This window comes from Rattus norvegicus, chromosome 14 (genome assembly GCF_021556685.1).
Source record: "Rattus norvegicus strain SHRSP/BbbUtx chromosome 14, alternate assembly SHRSP_T2T, whole genome shotgun sequence".
Lineage (NCBI taxonomy): Eukaryota > Metazoa > Chordata > Mammalia > Rodentia > Muridae > Rattus > Rattus norvegicus.
In genome coordinates, this window is record NC_141547.1 from 35,675,590 (window position 1) to 35,694,690 (window position 19,101).

General features: G+C 44.5%; 1 protein-coding gene and 1 long non-coding RNA gene across 8 annotated transcripts in view; one reads left to right on the top strand and one right to left on the bottom strand.

The window, feature by feature from the left end:
- Slain2 (SLAIN motif family, member 2) overlaps nt 1-8,732 on the bottom strand; it is a 78,485-nt gene extending 69,753 nt beyond the window's left edge. For 2 of the 6 annotated variants that reach the window (XM_087582990.1, XM_087582987.1), the window contains exons 1-3: nt 8,680-8,732; nt 8,145-8,323; nt 5,248-5,395 (exon numbers count right to left, since the gene is read on the bottom strand). In XM_087582990.1, coding sequence (XP_087439116.1) covers nt 5,248-5,270 — 23 coding nt within the window. In that variant the 5' untranslated portion in view covers nt 5,271-5,395; nt 8,145-8,323; nt 8,680-8,732. Of the gene's footprint in view, nt 1-5,247; nt 5,396-8,144; nt 8,448-8,551 lie in introns of all 6 variants that reach the window. The other 4 variants (XM_087582992.1, XM_087582989.1, XM_087582991.1 and 1 more) reach the window with 2 other exon arrangements.
- A 97-nt stretch (nt 8,733-8,829) lies between these two features.
- LOC148001316 (uncharacterized) lies at nt 8,830-17,030 on the top strand. Of its 2 annotated transcripts, XR_015637411.1 has the most exons (4): nt 8,844-9,032; nt 14,003-14,130; nt 15,187-15,382; nt 16,936-17,030. It is a non-coding gene; the product is annotated as an uncharacterized LOC148001316 (long non-coding RNA). The 2 variants fall into 2 exon arrangements; XR_015637412.1 differs by lacking the exons at nt 14,003-14,130; nt 15,187-15,382; nt 16,936-17,030 and adding an exon at nt 10,350-10,934 and having other exon boundaries at nt 8,830-9,032.
- The last annotated feature ends 2,071 nt before the right edge of the window (nt 17,031-19,101 follow it).

A 19,101-nucleotide genomic window follows, 5' to 3' on the forward strand; every position in this document is an offset into this window, starting at 1 on the left:
CCCCAAAAGACTTTTTAATAGTATGTCTTGACTTTTTGGTTTTCGAGGCAAGATTTCTCCGTGTAGTCCTGACTGTCCTGAAACTCGCTCTGTAGACCAGGCTGGCCTCGAAAGCTCAGCCTCTCCCTCCTTTCAAAAGCTGCGATCAAAGGCTTGTGACTCTTTTATTTTTTTTAAGTTGTTCATGAAAAGTATTTAAGCAATCCGTTGACAGGGATTAGAGAGTGTTGAAGGGTAGTAGACGTAAAATTCTGCCCTCGGTGGCATCTATTTGTACTGGTGGAAGCGACTGCAAACAAAACTTAATGCTTTGTTTCTGTCATATTGGCTCACTCCTCCACAGTTGTCCGTTGTGAGCTACTTACCTATATGGTAAGCAGCCAAACAAGCCTGCTCTCTCAACTTTTCCGGCTGATGTTTGCAGTTGACTCCCAATTGCCTCCTCCACCCTCGAACCAGTCTTATTACACCTGGGTGTGGACTCACATAAAGACTTAAACCCTTCTGCCTTTCCGTGCTGTATTTTCCTTGCCTAGACCATCCTACCTACCATATTTGACGCCTCTTTGTAAAAATCCTTGGAAGGAGTTACTGTCTTGGCGCTGAAATCACCTCAATAGTTGGCTACAGATATTTGTATTTTAATTTGGTTTGATCTGTATAGTTGACAAAAGGACTCGTTCCATTTTCCTTGCTTATGAGGCTGACATGCACATGCCTGTTTTGCTGGAATTAAACAGAAGATGAGTTTTGATAGTCCAAAAATAAATTCTTTGAGTATGCTAAAGTTTGCTGTCAAGTGTAAGTGTTTTCCTAGCTATGCAGACACATTAAAAGCATGCCTTTGCTTGTTAAAATTTTGTAAAACGAAATGCATTATCTGTGTAGTGCACATTAAATGCTACGATTGTGCCTGACACATCTGATCTCATTGTTGAAGGTTTCATCACCAAGGGTTCATCACACACCACAGTAATTCATTTACATTATCTGCTTATGACATGGATTCCGATTCCATGTTAGCCAAGCTTCAAATGAACTCTTTAAGGGTATTCCTTGAAAAACTCACTTAACATTCTGAAGTTAGCATTGGTGTTCTTGAGAGGAAAGCGCAATGTGATATGGAATAATTATCGGGATCAGGAGACCTGCCAGCAGGTTTCCCCTACCATGAAAATGGGCCTTGAGCTTTATTTCTCTCTTTACTCTTGGCTTTCCCTTTTGTCAGAATGTGTAAATTAGGTGATTTCTAATAAGTATTACCAAGAAGTGAAGGTTTCTGATGAATCATGATTATAAATTATGACTATGCTTATACACAGAAATCCATAAAGGTATACTTAATTACTAAACCCAGTTGCCTTACTACAGTTTGGTTTTAATTTAATAAATATTAAGCCTGTAATATATGGCAGGTACTGTTCTGAGAACTTGATGGTTGAATCATTTGTTTGAGATAGCTTCTCTTGTAGTTCCAGTTAGCCTTGAACTTCCTAGGAGCCTGGGATGCCCGTGAACTCCTGACCCTTCTGACTCTATAATAAATGTTGTATACCAAACACTGAAGTTAGCTAGGCACGGTGGTACATACACCTTAATACTAGCACTCAGGAGACAGAGACAGAAGCATCTCTCTGAGTTCCAGGCCAGCCTGGTCTATATAGCAAGTTCCAAGACAACTAAGATTACATAGACAGACCCTGTCTCAAAACAAAAAAACTAGAGTTACAATTCCTACAAATATATATATACCACCACCACCACCACCATGCAGATGCCTGAGCACAGAGTCAAATCTGCCCTATACTACACTACTAGAGTAAATATAGCTCTTTTTTAATGTTAAGGATAAAGGCTGTGATGATCCCTACTGATCATGTTCTGTCACCCACCAAATCCACTCCTTAAATAGGTCGCTTGCATTCAGAATAGGTTTAAATAATGCTCAGTTCCTGGACGCTTAGGACTCTAGCTCTAATTGCCCTTTTCTCCCCTGTGGTTTTCCTCTGCTCTCTCGATGGACACTTCCCCTTTGCTACAGATAGTCTAATAGATACACAGTAGCCCAAAGATCCTTCCTGCAAGTCATGTTGCTATCAGAAGCCTCCCCTGAAGTGGCTTTTCAATGCTTTCAACTCCAAAGTTTTTTTCTTTGACCCGCCCGGCTTTGGATACTTGATAACTTCTATAAATAAGCTCCCAGACCACCATTCTTCCATCCCCGGCTTCTGCTGTACCCACACCAACCTTCTACATGGTCTTCAAAACAGCCGAACAGGTTTCTACTGTGAGAGCTTTGTACCTGCTGCAGATACATCCTGCTAGGATCTCTCTTTGGGTCATCCAGAAGATCCCAAGACTGACTCCTATGATTTAGATTTCTGCTCAAATGTCATCTAAGTTCACTATCTTTATTATTACTAAATACAAAATATTACTATTACAAAATAGAATCCCTGTCATAGTTGATCTTCTTGGTTTTTTCCACCCTTTTTTTGCTCATATACATTTTTGTTTAATGCCTATCTTTCCCCAGTAGAATGTGAACTGCAGAAATTCCCCCTACTGCACCCTCAGTCTATAAAGCAGTGCTGATACAAAGTACCCAGTAACTATTTGTCAAATGGATACATGTAGGTCAGATGAAGTCTCCTGAAATAGAATTTCAGATGGATATGTTGGTTAAATCTTGAAACATTAGACCAGAAATTCCTACTCATTTTGAACAGTTGGTTTTCTAATCTACATTTTCCTCTTCTCAGAGAGCAGCACGCCATGCCACATAGATCATCTTTAAAACTGGGTCAGACTCTACCTCCTGAGAGTCAGCAGCCCTGTAGGATTCCAGAAGGTAGCCTTCGGTTCTCCCTGAGAAGTGCGGAGATGAGACTGTGTTCTTTCCATCTAAAACATTGCAACCACCTTCCTTTCTTTCAGGTTGGAACACTCCGCTGGCAACTCAGAAGTGCTGGTGCAAGTCCAGGGTCACTTTTTAAAAGCAGACAAGGTCTCATATCTCCTAGACTAGCTTCAAATATCCTAAGTAGCTGTGAATGGCCTTGAATTCCTAATGTTCTATCTCCTGCGTGCCAAGATTATAGGCAATCAATACTATGCCCAGTTTTATGTGGTGCTGGGGATAGAAGCCAGGGCTTCACATGCCTGCTCTCTACAACTTAACAGCATACTGAGAAAAAGTCCATTTTTGAGTGATTCTTAGTAGGTAGGAGTAGGGCTAGTAGGTGTCTGATGACATATGGAACACTGCACTCCTGACTTGATTTTCAGGTGTCACCTCCCATGACAAGTTGACTTTGTTTGGGAATGAAGGAGCTGCTGTTTTCTAAGCAGGTGTGGACCTTTCTGGGACTTGCTCCTACTTGCATGTGTGCTTCCTGAAAGCCCTGACAAAGTGGAAATCATTACAAACCACTACAAGTATGTAGAGTGAAAACCCTGACTCAATGGCTTAAAGGCATTTCCAAGTCCTAAATCAAGGTCTGTAGTAGGGGGCACATACTCAAACGTCGTCCAGAAACTGCTGTGCACTTACAGACATAACTGTGCTTCTTTTCAAACCTCTTCAGGCAGGCAGAGGCAGGTGGATCTCTGAGTTCAAGGCCAGCCAGGAGCACATAGTAAGATCCTGTCTCAAAACAAACAAAAAACAAAAAAAGCAAAAACAAAAAACTGCCAAATTCTTTGGCATAGCCTTCACTGTCCCACTCTCTGGGGCTTCCACTTTATCTCCAGTGCACACACTTGGTCAGTCATTTCCTCCTGTCCCCTTGCATCTGTCCCTAACCCCTAACCAGTGCCCTTCCTCCAGATGTGCCTGCCTCCCTTTGGTCTATCAGTGGCCTCTTTGGGAAAATATGTTTTATAAAAAGAATCCGAGGAACTAATTTCTCATTCTCTCTCTCTCTCTCTCTCTCTCTCTCTCTCTCTCTCTCTCTCTCTCTCTCTCTCCGCTTATTTTGATGTTTTGAGACAGGGCCTTACTGTATGGCCCTAACTGGCCTCAAACTCTTTTTGTACACCAAACTCACTTTGAACTCACAGAAATCCACCTGTCTTTACTTCCAGAGTACTGGGGTTAAAGGTATGTACCACCAGGCCCAGCCCCCAGTAATGTTTTTAGTCTCACCATCCAGACCTGGCTGGCCTGGAACTCACTCAGTAGATCAGACTGGCTTTGAGCTCGAATAAACATGCCTCTTGAGTGCTAGAATTAAATGTCTGAACTGTCGATCCCCAGCTCCGGGAAAAAAAAAGACAAAAAAAAAATAAAAAATAAAAAAATAAATGTCTGAACTGTCATGTCTGCCCAGAATTCCAGAAACTTTCAAAGTTAGCTATATAACAGACTCAGAGTTGAAATCTTGGGCCCCAGATGAAGGGACCAAAAATATGAATCTAGATTTTTCCCAGTGAGCATCAATCAGGTTTCACAATGGGGTACCTCAAAAGTGGTCATAATGGCATGTATCACACACCTAGGGAACACCTCTGGCCAACAGTTGATCCCCTATTACACTTGGAGGGTGAGCATGTGCATTATATTGACAGAGGAGTAGGAAGCTTATGATCAAAGCAGAGATGGGAGTGTTCTTGACCAGTTGGAAGCTGCTGTCTTCACTGGGAATGAAGCCATACCTCATTACCTATCCACCCCTTTTTCATCAGCAAGTGGAGAGATAGAGCTGTTAAATAATATTCATGGTTCCTTCTCTGATCAGGAAGTAGTATTTCAGCAGGATAGTGCCCTGTGAACCATATAGTCTATGTTCTAGAGAACCATGAAGATGGGAGAAACTTGTCAGGAGTTAGGTAATCCCCAAGGGTAAGATGACTCTGAGAAATCTGATCTGAGATTTAAAACTGAACTTTGGTTTAGGAATTCGATCGATCTGTTGTCAAAATGAAGACACAGAACTCTCCTAGGAAACCCTAGCAGTTAGCAACAAAGCTGGATATGAAATCAGTGATCTGATTCCCAAATTCCTGGCAGCCAGGGTTTGCCACTCTTTTACTTAAAGACTACTCATAGCTACCATCACCATCTGATGTGGGTTTGGGGGGACAATATTGAGAACGTAGAGTCAATGACTATAATATCCCCAAAACTCATGCTGTTTGCTACAAGAGCAAGCTTGCCAAGTTTCAGTTATCAGCATCTCAGATTAAATACACTGTAACAAAACAATCAGGGCCTTAAGGGAGGAAGGCAACCCCTCTGTCTCTTACTCATAAGACTTCTTCGAAGCCATTGACTGGGGCTGCACTTCAGGCACTTGAAAGCAGGGGAAGGCTGGACAACCCACTTGCTGTTGGTTTGCTGAAATGAAGCTTGAACAACAGTTCCTCTCTGGAAAGGCTAATGAATGAGCCCAGCCTGTAAGAGTTGATAAGACAGAAATTACCCAGGGCAACAGCAACATGTCAGTCAACAACAGAGGCAGATGGAGATGAAAGGCTCCTAGGTCTACAGACCAGAAAATGGAATCTTGGATAGATTTGAACTGAGACTGACTATAAGCAGATATCAGAAGCCAAAGCGTTAGCACCAGGGAAGAATGTGCTAAGGAATGCTACATACGGCTCAATGCTAGGTAACAGTTCATCCTTGTCGAGTGCCAGAACCAAAGGCTTACAGTTGGCTGTCTGCTGTAGAAAGAATTGTGGAAAAGACAGTTTCATTTAAGGGGTCAGGGATACTGATCCCTGGCAAGGTGGTTTCTAGCACTGGGAAAAACTAGTAACCCGATCTGCTGGACTAGGGCCTAACAATCTGCAAAATTGAGTCCAAACAGATTTTCTTCTTCTCCTAGCTCCCAGGAAACAGGTAGCCTTCATACCTACACACTTCTGTGGAGAAGTGACAGGATTGGGCAGGGGAGACATAAATTGTAGGCTGTAACACAGGCGGGTCCTTTCTAGCGTTTGCTTTACTTCAGGTTAGCTACCTAAAGTAGTAGCCCACAGTCCAAACAGATCTGTGTGTTGGTCAAGTGGCCTACCTGTATCAGTGAAGTACTTAGCTCCTTTTATCTCACAGGATACTTCTAAATCTCAGAGCTTTTCCCACTCTTTGTTTTTCCAGTCACGATCAATCAGGCATCTGGTCGACCTTGAGTCAGACACAGCTCTCAGCAGTTCTGCCACAAGAATCCCCTGAGTGTGAGTTTTATACTAAGATCTTGGTATATAGACAGCTCTTGAGCCAACCAGCAACATGTTGCTATGCACTGGCAGCAGGGTTTATTGTGGTGGCAACTGTGGGGAAGAGACCTTATACTACAGGATGACTGGAAGTGTGTCTTGCTTTCAAAAGATGGAATTGCTATGTGGAGAGGCATTGACTCCACCATCCTCCCCAACAGGCAGAACAAAGCTGTCTTTCTATCTCTTCAGCTCTGACGCACCACCCAGAACAACACAACCTCATAGTTGCACAAGATCCGTTCACAAGTGGCGTGACCTGCCAGAGTCTAGGCAAAGCTTGACCACATAACAAACATCTCCTCCTCCTCCCAGTTAAAAGGCTAACAGAGGCCACTAGCCCATGCAGCAGTGGAAATTCTGAGCAGAACAATGTGATTGCCAGCTCTTCCACATGGCTACAGCAATGGGCTTCACTCTGAATATTATATTTGAGCAAGCACGTGAGACATCCCTGAAGGCCCACATTCAGGACTGGTGCTCTGAGAAAACCTTGGTAGTGCTTTCTACAAGGATCCAAAACGAGGCTTGTTTTGGAAGTGTAAGGTAGTTTCAAGGCTCAAGGTTCAGAAACCCCAATCATTAACTGAAGAAACAAATAGTAAACCTCACTTATTTTTTTCCTTGTAACTTCCTATAGTTTTCCTTATAATTTTACTATTTTTACATCCAGCTCTTTATGACATCTCTGTGTAGGTGTGTTACAGGAGGCATGACATGGACACTTTTTAGAGACACTGCATATTCTAGATAAACCTGTTACATGTATTCATTTCATCATTAGTTACTAGTTCAAGGTATCTACACTCTTCTGGGTCAGAGATGATAAAAGGATTAGGAATATGTTTCTTCATCTGCATTGGCCCACTGTCCGTTTAGGAAGATACATGCAGAGTGTTTTATATACAAACCACCATGTAAAGAGTGGCATAAGCAATACGAAAAAGAAAAAAAATACAAGGCTTCTTGGGGAAGAAACCAGTTTCTTCTGCCTGAAATAAGAGTTTTCTTCAAAGTATGATTTAAAATTGGTCCACAAGGAGAGTTAATGACCATAACCATCATTTAGTTATAATGAACAGAAACTCTCTCCAATCATCTCAATATACAAAAGAATGGTAATATACTCCTTTAATCCTAGCATTTGGGAGGCAGAGGCAGACAGATTTCTGTGAGTTCAAAGCCAGCCTGGTCTACACAGCAAGTCCAAGGCGAGGAGGAGTCACACAGTAAGACCATGTCTCCACAAACAAGGATAAAACAAAAAGACTGCATAGTGAAACCTCATCTCAAATAAAGAAAGGAGGATGAGAAAATGAGTTGTTCATAAAGCTTAAAGTCAAAGACATCATTCAAAAAATAGATCATCAAAAGTAAAGAGTCTAAACTCAAGCTAATAGCTTTTCCAGCATTTTTGCAGTGTCAAAAGACAAAGAGCCATACAAAGGCCATTGCTGTGAGCTACTAGTGAAGAAGCCATGCTCTCCCACACAAGGGAGGACTATGGAAAGAGAGACTTGTGAGCATCTCCTGGATGACTGGTCAAAGCCGTGCCTGCAGAGTGCTTGCCCTTCAGATCAGAAGCAGAAGGGAACTGGGTATGGTAGAGTACCCCCTTAACCCCAGCATTCAGGAGGCAGAGGCAGGCAGAAAGTAAGTTCAAGGGTAGCCTGGTCTAGTAAGTACCAGGCTAGCCAGGGATATGGGGAGAGACCTGTCTGAAAAAAAAAATGAGGGGGAACAAAAAACATACAGACATTTACGTTAGTAAAACAAGGCAGTGGAAGAATATACCCAAAGTCCATAAACGTGGGACCAAATGGGGGAAATGGGACATAAAGGGCGCAGAGATGATGCTATGAATAAGTCTGGGGAGGTAATAGTGTGGTAAAGGTCTCTCTGAGCAGAGAGGCAGTCAGTACCAGAGATCCAATCCAGGGCCTCTCCCTCGGTGTTCTACCGCTGAACCACACTCCCAGCTTTCTCTGGAACGCAGTGTTGGAGATGAGAAATCCAGTTTTGTGGGACACCGAGGAAGAACCCACCAGCATTACAGGCAGACCCCAAAGTCTTCTGCCAATAACGTGTCCACGTGGCCAATCTGGAGTAGGAGGGAATGAAGTTAGGCAGACGAAAGGGAAGATTCGCGGGCTGTTGGTGGCGTGTGTCTTTCCTGCCAGCACGAAGAGGGCAGAGGCAGGCGGATCTTTGAGTTCAAGGCCAACCTGGTGTACAGAAATGAGTTTTAGGACATCCAGGGCTACGCAGAGAAACCCTGTCTCAAAAATAGTCAAAGCCAAAGTCAAAAAAAAGAAAAATTTCCACGGACCCCCTTAGGCAGTCGATAATGCTTGCAGATGACAAAGCAGGATTCTAAGGTTGCTTTAACAGACCCTGGTTCACATTTTGACAGGATTGCCCTCTTCTCCCTTCTTCGGTCTCCAGCCCTCCACTCACTCGGTGACGGCGTGTTCCCTTGCTAACATCAGCTTGCCTGTGGCTTTTGGTTTGGTGTTACAGCAAGTGTTGACATTTTCAGCTCATGTGCCTACTGTGACCTAATCGCTTAGCCATCCGGGGTTCTAATTCCAGATTCCTGGGTGACATAATATTAGCCTCAAGTGTGAGTGGACTGAGTACTATTAGTCCACTGTGGTTGCATAAACTGAAGCCAGCCTCAAAGGTAATTAGAAACTGCAACATTCCCAGAGGAGGTATAGGTAGGTAATGAGTACTGAGAAATCTGCTTCATCAGGTACCTCACATCTTTCTCAATGATTCATGACAGTCAACAACTCCAGCATATACAGGTAACCTATGACCCTCTGCACCGTCATGTTCAGTGACCACTTGAGGGTACAGGAATGGTGCAGGACTCCGGCTTTATATTATTATATAATTTATAAAAATTATGGCTTTATTATCACTTCTCTGTCTTCAGTCTAAAATCAAGATTAACTATGGCCTTATTGTAAAACCAGGACTCTAAAGCTATCTGTGGTAAGGCCCGGCTTTCTTAATTTTATTGCCCGTCTACAGATGAATGATAGTTCTTATAAAATATATTAAAATGAGGTCCCAGAAAAAATAAATTTAAAAATAGGTATAATATAGACTTGACTGTTTTATTCTCTCTCTCTCTTTTTTAAAGATTTATTTATTTTATGTATGTGAGTACACTGTAGCTGTCTTCAGACACACCAGAAGAGGGCATCAGATCCCATTACAGATGGTTGCGAGCCACCATGCAGTTGTGGGATTTGAATTCAGGACCTCCTGAAGAGCAGTCAGTGCTCTTAACCTCTGAGCCATCTCTCTAGCCCAACTCTTAATTTTGATAGTGTAACAGTTACTTTACATATTGCTGGAATGAATTACTTGGGGAAGGAAGGTTTTGGCTAATGGTTTGGGGGAAATGTCCATCATGGTGGGGCAGTCACAGTGCAGGAGGTTGAGGGGGCTGGCCCCAGTCAGCAACAGTCAAGAAGGAGCGAGTAGTGAATCTTGGTGCTTAGATGCTCACTTTATATTCAGTCCTGGATCTCAGCCAGAGGAATGGCGCCACCTGTAGTTAGGGTGGGCCACCCCACCTCAGTCAACCCAGTCTACACACATCTTCACAAATGTGCCCAGAGCCTTGTCTCCATGGTAATTCTAAATCCCATAAAGTTGATCATCGAAGTCACCCATCGCAGATGGAGAAATACCTTGTCTGATCTCTGTGCTAAATGCCCTGCCTCAGTTTCCGCATTCATTTCTAGGCTTAAATTGCTCTGGCCTAACTCTTACCAGCCTGCTACATTTATATATAAAACTCTATAGCAACGATAACAGGTTAATGGCATTCATGTTCTGAACAAGCATAGTAAGGAGCAGGAGATTGTGATGTCATCGTATTTTGATCGTGAGTGTCTTATGCGCAGTCCAAATGGGTGTGTGTGGAAAGAACCTGTTTCTTCCTTGAAAAGTAGTTCAAACTTGTTCTATTTAGATTCTCAATTATAGATGAGCTCTCTTGCCAAGCCTGGCTAAAATAGCTCGTGTGTTTTTCTGAGGTTAGAAACAGATAAGGAAGAAAACAAACAAAACAAAAACCACCACCAGAGTTATCTTTCTTAAATTTCAAGGACAGAAAGACAAAGAAAAACAGCATCAGTCTTCATTGATCGGGGATGAGGCATCTAAATACGCAGTTTTCGCTGAGCTCTTCCGTCCTGGATCTGTGATGGATAGGGAATCCTCTTCCTAAAGCAGCGGGCGCTTGGGAGCTTAACTGCTCTCCTAAATTCTCTGTAAAGGGAATTAACGGATCCAGGTCCATCTGTCAAGGTTTCACCACCACACATTGCAAGGCTACGTGAAGAATGAAGGAGTAATGGACTTGTTTACAAAGTCTCCCGCTGCAACAATGAATCAGAAACCTTAGAATTTATCCTGATGACCTTGACCTCTGTTTTGTCTTATAAGACTGTGAAGTCAGTTTCGGCAAAACCCGGCTCACTGGGAATTCAAATTCACGTACATATATACCAAACAGCATCTGCTGTCAGGTACAGAGTGCTCTCTCCTTAGTGTTCCAAAGTGTTTTGCTTTTATCATCGGAATCAAAATATCCCAGAGTCCTCTATTCAGGAAAAACGAGGTCCAGCCCTTGGCACTTTGCTCCACATATTCTTTGAAAATCAAACGAAGAAATAAAAAACCAAGAACTATTTTTAGCAATTATTTCAAAGTCATCCTTGCCAAGAATTAAGATTGTTCTCCAGCCCTCCGAGTGAAAACACATGCATGCTGTTTTCAGAATTATCTTCTTGAGAGAATCATCTATGTTTCTTCTCAAGAAAAGTAGCCAGGAGTGCTGACACATGCCTTTAACTTCAGCCCTGGGGAGGCAGAGGCCTGCGGATCTCTTATGATTTCTCTGAGTTCAAGGACAGCCCGGTCTTCATAGTGAGCTTTAGGCTAACCAAGACTGCATAGTGGGACCTCGTCTCAATAGACAGAGGTAGGTAGGTAGGCAGGCAGACAGACAGACAGACAGACATAAGTAGCCACAAACAAGTGAAGATTTGGTAAGATTCAATTTGACAAACATTCCATGGATTCATTTTTAGAGCACAGGCCTTCTGCAACAGCCATTCTAGAAGCTACCACAGATGCTAGCACACAGTTAGTGGAGCGGCACTCCAGGTGTTGCTCTGGCCGCTGCGTCCAATGGCTGAGTAGCACATGGGCCACAGCATTTCAGTTTTCATAAGAAAGCAGCTAAAGTGGAGTGGACAAGTAGGTAATGGTTGTATCTGTTTGTTTGTTTGTTCTTTGACTTTGAGACAAAGGTTCACTTTTTGGCTGTGACTGGACTGCAACTCCCTTTGTAGACCAAATTAGTCTGGAACCCAAGGAGATCCTCCTGCCTCAGCCTCCACAGTGCTGGGATTAAAGGCGTGCCAAACCACAACCTGCCCACAGTTACGAATATGGGGAAGGGTTGTATTCAAACGAATAAATATGGGGAAGGGTTGTATTCGAACGAATAAAAACCATCACAGAAAACAAGATTTGAAAATAACAAGGAAAATTCGCTGTGGCGTCTATAGCTCAGTGACAGAGGTTTGCCTAGCATGTGAGCTGCCCTGAGTTCAGTTTCTAGCCCCAAAATACACACACACACACACACACACACAGAGTAAAGCTTCCTATGGTAGTATAGGAAAGGGAAATGGCCTTAAGAAAGGTAATTTTATTTTATTAATCATTCCATTTGTTTACATCTCAAATGATATCCCACTTCCCAGTTACCCCTCCTGTCAGGCAAGGCCATCCTCTGCTGTGTGAGTTTCTGGAGACATGGATCCCTCCACGTACACTCCTTGCTTGGTGATCCAGACTCTGGGAGAACTGGGTGTCAGGCCAGCCTACATTGCTCTTTCAATGGGGTTGCAATCCCCCTCTGCCCCAGCCCTTCTGCCAACTGTCCAACCAGGTTCCCTGAGTGCAGTCTGATGGTTGGCTCCAAGCATCCACATCTGCATTGGTCAGTTGCTGGCCAGACTTCCTCAGGAACCTCTGTCACACTAGGTTCCTGTCAGCAAGCGCCTCTTGACCAGAGCGACAGTGCTGGGTTTGGTGTCTGCAGACATGATGGATCCTCAAGTGGGGCAGTCCCTGGCTGGCCCTGAGGAAGGCATTTGTAAACTATAATTTAGAGCTTGGTAGGACTCAGTGGGTTAGGGCACTTGCCACCAAGCCCAAGAGCTGCTACATTCAGTCCCTAGAACCAATGATAGAAGGACAAAAGCAACTGCCAAAAGTCATCCACTAACTTCTGTATGTACGCCATGGCATCACAGCCAGCCAGCCAGCCAGCCAGCCACACACACACACACACACACACACACACACACACACACACCTGAAAATGTAGGGCAGCATCTGGTAAGATTTGTCTAGAAGAGAAAGGGCCTGAGATTGGAGAAAGTGAGGAATGATGCTGAGGAAATGAGGCTGTGTGTGTGTGTGTGTGTGTGTGTGTGTGTGTGTGTGTGTGTGTGTTTGTATGTATGTGTGTGAGTGTGTGAGTGTGTGAGTGTGTGAGTGTGTGTGTATATGTATGTATGTATGTATGTGAGTGTGTGAATGTGAGTGTGAGTGTGTATGTATGTGTGTGTATGTATGTATATATGTGTGTGTATGTGTGTATGTGTGTGTATGAGTGTGTGAGTGTATGTGTGTGTGTGTGTGTGTGTGTGTTGGGGTAGGGGGGTTAGATCCTTTTAAGTTCTGTGTAGTCAATTGAATAGAATGTTTCCATTCTATTATTAATAGAAGGCATAAACCAATAATGCTCTGAGCTCACCCTTGTGCACATGTGCAGGAGTTTCTCCAGGATCAATTCCCTGGCGGAATGCTGCCAGGGTCCCATGTCCTGTGCATCCTTGGTTAACTAAACAGTCCCAATTACTCTCCAAAATGAATACATCCTTTATATTTGAGAAATCAGTCTGCAGAAAGGCTGATGTTCATGATTATTATATATGAAATACTCAAAGATTAGAGAGAAGAAAATGCCAAGACAATTATCGTTTTTTTAAAAAAACGGGAGTTAAAACACATGTAAAGTAAGCCAAACCTACTATTTATGAATCCTCTCATAAGGATGTGAGTGAAGATGAACTGTCACCCTCCTCTACCTTCAGCTGTCCTTTGCTTCAAATTCCCAGATCCTCTTTGAAAAGCAAAAATCATGTGACATATTTCTATAAACGTTGACATCTCAATTTCCCTGAGGTGGGAATCATGTTTGGCCAGCATTCCTTCACAATCTAGGGTTTCATTTGACACAGCTGTGGTTTAGATGTAAAATGTCCTGCAAGCTCTTATGTTTGAAATCTGGTCCCCACCTAGTATCACTGTTTTTGGAAGATTGAGGAACCTTTGGGAGGTGGAACGGAGCTGTAGGAAGTGCTTCTTGAGGGGTGGACCATAGTGTTTGTAACCTGTCCCCAAAGAGATGTAAACGAGCAGCCTCTTGTGTCTGCTGCTGCAGCCTTGACACCACACACACACACACACACACACACACACACACACACACACACACACACACCATACCTGCCATGGCAGATGGTGTCTTCCAACCATGGACCAGTAAATCCTCCTGTCCCTTGGCTGGTCTTCCTTACCTGTTTGGTCACAGTCCTGAAAAGGTAGCTAATATTATTTTTTAGCATTAATATCACTGTGAGTTACCTCCTTGCCAGCTTAAAATGTGCTGTTTTAGTTTCATTCGCAGCGAAAGAATACGAAGACTTCAAACTGTTTCATAGAGACGCACACGTACACTACAAAGCCACACATACGAACATGAAGTATTCTCACCGGACACTTGTAATCTGCTAGAGCGAGCTGGTAAGAAAACAGTCTGGCATATGAAGCTTTACTCCAGTGGTTAGATAATGTAGGTGTATGTGTATACATATAGATCTAAGCGCATATGAAAATTAGGATTAATAAAAATGTGAGCTAGGGGCTGGAGAGGCTGCTCAGTGTTGAGGACACTTGCTGCTCTTCCAGGGGACACAAGTTCAGGCCCTAGCGCACATGTTGTACCTCCAATTCTAATGAGTCCAACATCCTCTTCTGACCTTTACGGACACACAGACACACAGACATGGGGGGGCAGTGAGAGAGGGGGGAAGAGGGGAGAGGGGAGGGGGAAACACAGACAGACAGAGACACGGACAGAGAGAGAAAGAGTCATTTGAAGGTGTGCTGGTTCGTCTTCGTGTCAACACAACCAGAGTCATTTTGGAAGAGAGGAACTCTTTTTTAAAAAAGCAATATTTCTTAAGATTTATTTATTTTATGTATGTGAGTACACTGTAGCTGTCTTCAGACACACCGGAAGAGGGCATTGGATCCCATTACAGATGGTTGTGAGCCACCATGTGGTTGCTGGGAATTGAACTCAGGACCTCTGGAAGAGCAGTCAGTGCTCTTAACCACTGAGCCAGCCCCAGAGAAGAACTCTTTAATCGAGAAAATCCCCCACACTGGTCAGAGCTATGGGTAAGCCTGTGGAACATTTTCTCAGTTGGTGACTGGGAGAGCCTAGTTCACTGTGGTCAGAGATAGTTCGTGGGCTGGTGGTCCTGGGTAAGAAAGCAGGCTGAGCAGGCCACGGAGCAGGCCAGTAAGTAGTTCCCCTCCGTGGCCTCTGTGTCAGATCCTAGCTCAGGCCTTGAGATCCTGCCCTGACTTCCTTCAGTGATGGACTGTGGTCTGGAAGTCTAAGTGAAGTAAACCCTTTCTTCCCAAATTGCGTTTGGTCACAGTGGTTTTTCTGTTTTGTTGTGCGGTGTTGTTGTGTTGTGTTTTTGTTTTTTTATCACAGCAATAGAAACCCCTACAAAGACAGGAGGTAAATATTCTTTGTGAAATGTTTTACCTTGTGACTCCTTTCAGAAGCCCTTTCTCCTGTGCATTTAAAATGGAACCGAAGGCAGCTTGCTTTCAAGCCACAGACACTATTTACCTCCTCTGAAGCTCAGAGTAGTTGAGCTGTGAATGATAACCTGCGGATGCAGAAATGACTGCAGACTGGCAGACGTGGATCAGCAAGGGGCCTAATACCAGCACCTCTGAAATGCTGGCCTAGAGGGTACTGTGAACATGGCACTCCCTTGTCTGGTAGACCATTAGCCCTTTTGTGTGCTGCCCACTCTCCCTGAACCCTACCCTGCCCTCCTTTCTCCTGGGTGCTTCTGCTTTCCTCTGCCTTTCTGTCTCTGTAGGATTTGTACCGCACACTCATGTCCTGGCGACATTCCTCACACCCCGACCATAAAGAGGATATTTAACCTATGGGTATTTTTAGTCCTTTTTGCTGTGCTTTCTGGAGCAAGGATGAAACAGTGTGTGTTTGAACCACTAGCTGGGGTCAAGGAAATGTGGGGTGGTGGTCTCTAAAATGGGTGACTCTGGTTGATTCTTACCATGAAGAAATGGGGTCCCAATGTTTCTGTGTGTGTGTGTGTGTGTGTGTGTGTGTGTGTGCTTGTCTGTATGTTCACCTGTGTGTAAGTGTGTGTGTTTGCCTATCTGTATGTGCATGTGTGTGCAGTTGTCTTTATATGCACCTGTGAGTGTGTGTTCTTGTCTATATGTGCACCGTGTGTGTGTGTCTGTGTCTGTTTGTCTGTATATGCAGTGTGCGTGTGTTTATCTGTGTATGCAGTGTGTGTGTGTTTGTATATGTAGTGTGTGTGTGTGTGTGTGTGTGTGTGTGTGTGTGTGTAAAACGTCCACAGAAGTCAGAGGAGGGCATTGTATCCCCTGGAGCTGGAGTAACGGGTGGCTGTGTGCTACCTGATGTGTGTGCTGGGAACCTTCCCAGGGCCTCTGCAAGAAGAGCGAGTGCTCCTAACCGCTGAGTCATTTCTTCAGCCTGGTCTCTTACAACCTGGAAATGCAGGCTTTCAAGAGTACCTTTCCGCTCTTGGATGCTAGAACGTGTCCAATTTAGTAAAAGCAACGGTGACCTGGTGCCACTCACAGAAGTGAGGAGAGTTGGTGTATGGCCGGGAGGTACACCTTTACAGAGATCTGTGGTCAATTTGATTCCCAGACTTGCAGAATGCATGATGCAGCGTTGGGAAAATGAGGAGTAACACGATCTGGGAGGTGAACTGAAGAAGGAAGGACCCAGCCAGTCACTGTAAGATAGCGTTGATAACATCGAGCCAGGGCAGTGGTGGCCTGGGTGGAAAAGGGAAAGAGCTACAGGCTCTAGACTGAGAGTGGGGCAGGGCAGCGTTGAGGCACCTGGTTGCAGTGGAAGAGGGGAGAGAAAGGAATGGTGTGACTGAGCACAGCGTAGGAATGCAATTCCCTTTAGTGCTCACCAGAGGAATTAAGGGCTAGGGCTTTTCAAAAATACTTTGGGGCCTCTGGAGAGATGGCTCAGTGGTTAAGCATGCTTGCTCTGCTTCTAGGGGGCCCCAGTACAGTTTTAAGCACCTATGACAGCTCACAACTACCTGTAACTCTAGTACCAAGGAATCTGGACTCCAAGGGCGTGCACACACGTACACACACACACACACACACACACACACACACACACGCACGCATACACACACGCACACACACACACCATTCAGTCCCATGGACAGATAAATAACAATAAAAATCTTTAATATTTTTTTGGCTTAGGAGGCTGAGGCAGGAGGATTGCCATGAGTCTGAGGCCAGGTTGGACTACGTTACGTCTTGGTAAATAAATACGGTGTTTTGAAGATGCTGCAAAATTGGACTCTTGAGATGTGGTTGGAGGGGCTGAGGAGACGGCTCAGCAGTTATGAGAACTGGTTGTTCTCTTATGAGTCCAGCACCCACATGGCATGTCACCTGCACCTCTAGGCTCAGAGGATCTGACACTCTCTTCTGTCCTCCACAGGGCGCACAGGCACACACGCAGGCGAAACATACAGAGACATAAAGTAAATACGATGGAAACATGATTCCAAGTGGACCCTACATCACGTTGGGTCCTGGGGGTTCCTGGGAACAGGATACTCTGTAACAGGCTCCTGAAACGCTAGAGAATCTATGAGGGGAATCGATGACTGGAAGGACCTTGGCTACAGCACAGTTACTGAGAGAATTACGGGGGAGGCTCAGAAAGTGAGCAGGAGCCGGGAAGACTGAGAGACCGACAACCCAAGCAGGTCATTCGACTGTTTGGAATATCCTGCTAATCTTGTCACTACACAATACGCACTGGCTCAGCTTTTGCTGTTACTTCACTGGACGGAGAGTACATACGGCAACTGTAAAACCAACATTTTGCGACATTGTCCCCACTTTGTATCAAGGCTCAAAGCCCTGAGTGGGACACTTGTAAGGATGACCTTAGGTCTCATGCCTGTTCCCTCACTGTGAGGATCCGGGGAACAAGTGTCTGCTATTTTTAGCTTCCTTAGTGGGAGGTAAAGGCTGCCTCCTGCCAAAAGTTTTGAACTAGGGACTTCCTCCAATAGGAGGTTGTTTGTGCTGTCCAGCCTTGTGCGGCCGTGCAGCTACCACAGAACCTCGGGAGAGAGAATGCCCGGTGTAAGGATGGCCAGCATCAGTCAGAATAAGATACGCTGTTGTGGGCAACGACAACCGACTCTAAAAGGCCAGGGGCTTACATCAACTGAGATGTATTTCAGGTCATGTCATTTGCAGATTTTGAATGCTGACTTCACTGCTGGTGCTCAGAAGCCTCTAGAATATTACTGATCTCATAACAGTAAAAAAAGGTGGGGGGGAAACGAGGCACTGTGTGGCCAGGAAACATCACACCAACAAGCTGTCTGTATTCTGAGTCATAACAAGAGCAGGACAATTACTATGTTTGTAAAAAGAAAAATTAAGAATACCCATATGTGTGTGTTTGTGTGCATGCATGTGTGTGTGTGTATGTGTGTGTATGTGTGTGTGTGTGTATGTATGTGTGTGTGTGTATGTGTGTGTGTGTGTGTGTGTGTGTGTGTGTACGTGTGTGTATGTATGTGTGCTTTGAAACAAGTCTCACGAATCTGAGGCTTATCTCAACTTGAACTCATGTTGCCAAAGCTTGAGTGCCTGAGTCTCATTCTTACCTCACCGAGTGCTAGGATTACAGACAAGTCCCAGCATGCCCAGTAGAGTAGGAATATTTTTCATAGACATTATTATAACACAGTCATCATCAAGGAGACAGGGAGGGTAGGCTGGGTAGTGGGATTGAGAAACTCAGAGGCAAGAGATGGACTGGTGCATGGGCTGCGGTTAAAGTAGCTGCTCATGGAACAGAATGCTGTGGGGAGGGGGATGGGAAACAGCAATGCTAGCAGGCAGGGAATGGGTGGGACACCTTGTGTTCAGGAGAATAAGCCTGGTTTTATTCTATGGGTGATGAGGCATCGTGTGGGCATCTAGAATGGGTCACAGGGCTATTTGTGCTTTAGACAGATCCCTCTGGGTGAAGGATGGACTTGAGGGCTATTTGTGGAAAGCTCTATGTTTATTTGAGTGAGAATAACTCCAACAAGCTAATAAGACAGGGGGCTGTAGCAGAGAGAGGGGGACTGGAGTGACTGGCTTCTCTCACTAATCAGACGGGGTGGGTTAGAAGGATGGCCAGAGGATGCCCCAGAACGTCCAACCTGAGCCACTTAACTTCCATCATCCTCCCAACTAGTGACAGAATTGAATGCCAGCAGCACTCTGCAATTTACAGTTCAAGATCTCCAGCTTCCCCCAGATGTGTGCACAAAACAAGGTGAAAGGTCTTCAAGAAAACCAGGACAGGCAAACAGCCTGACTGCATCTTCATGTTTACTGACAGAAGTC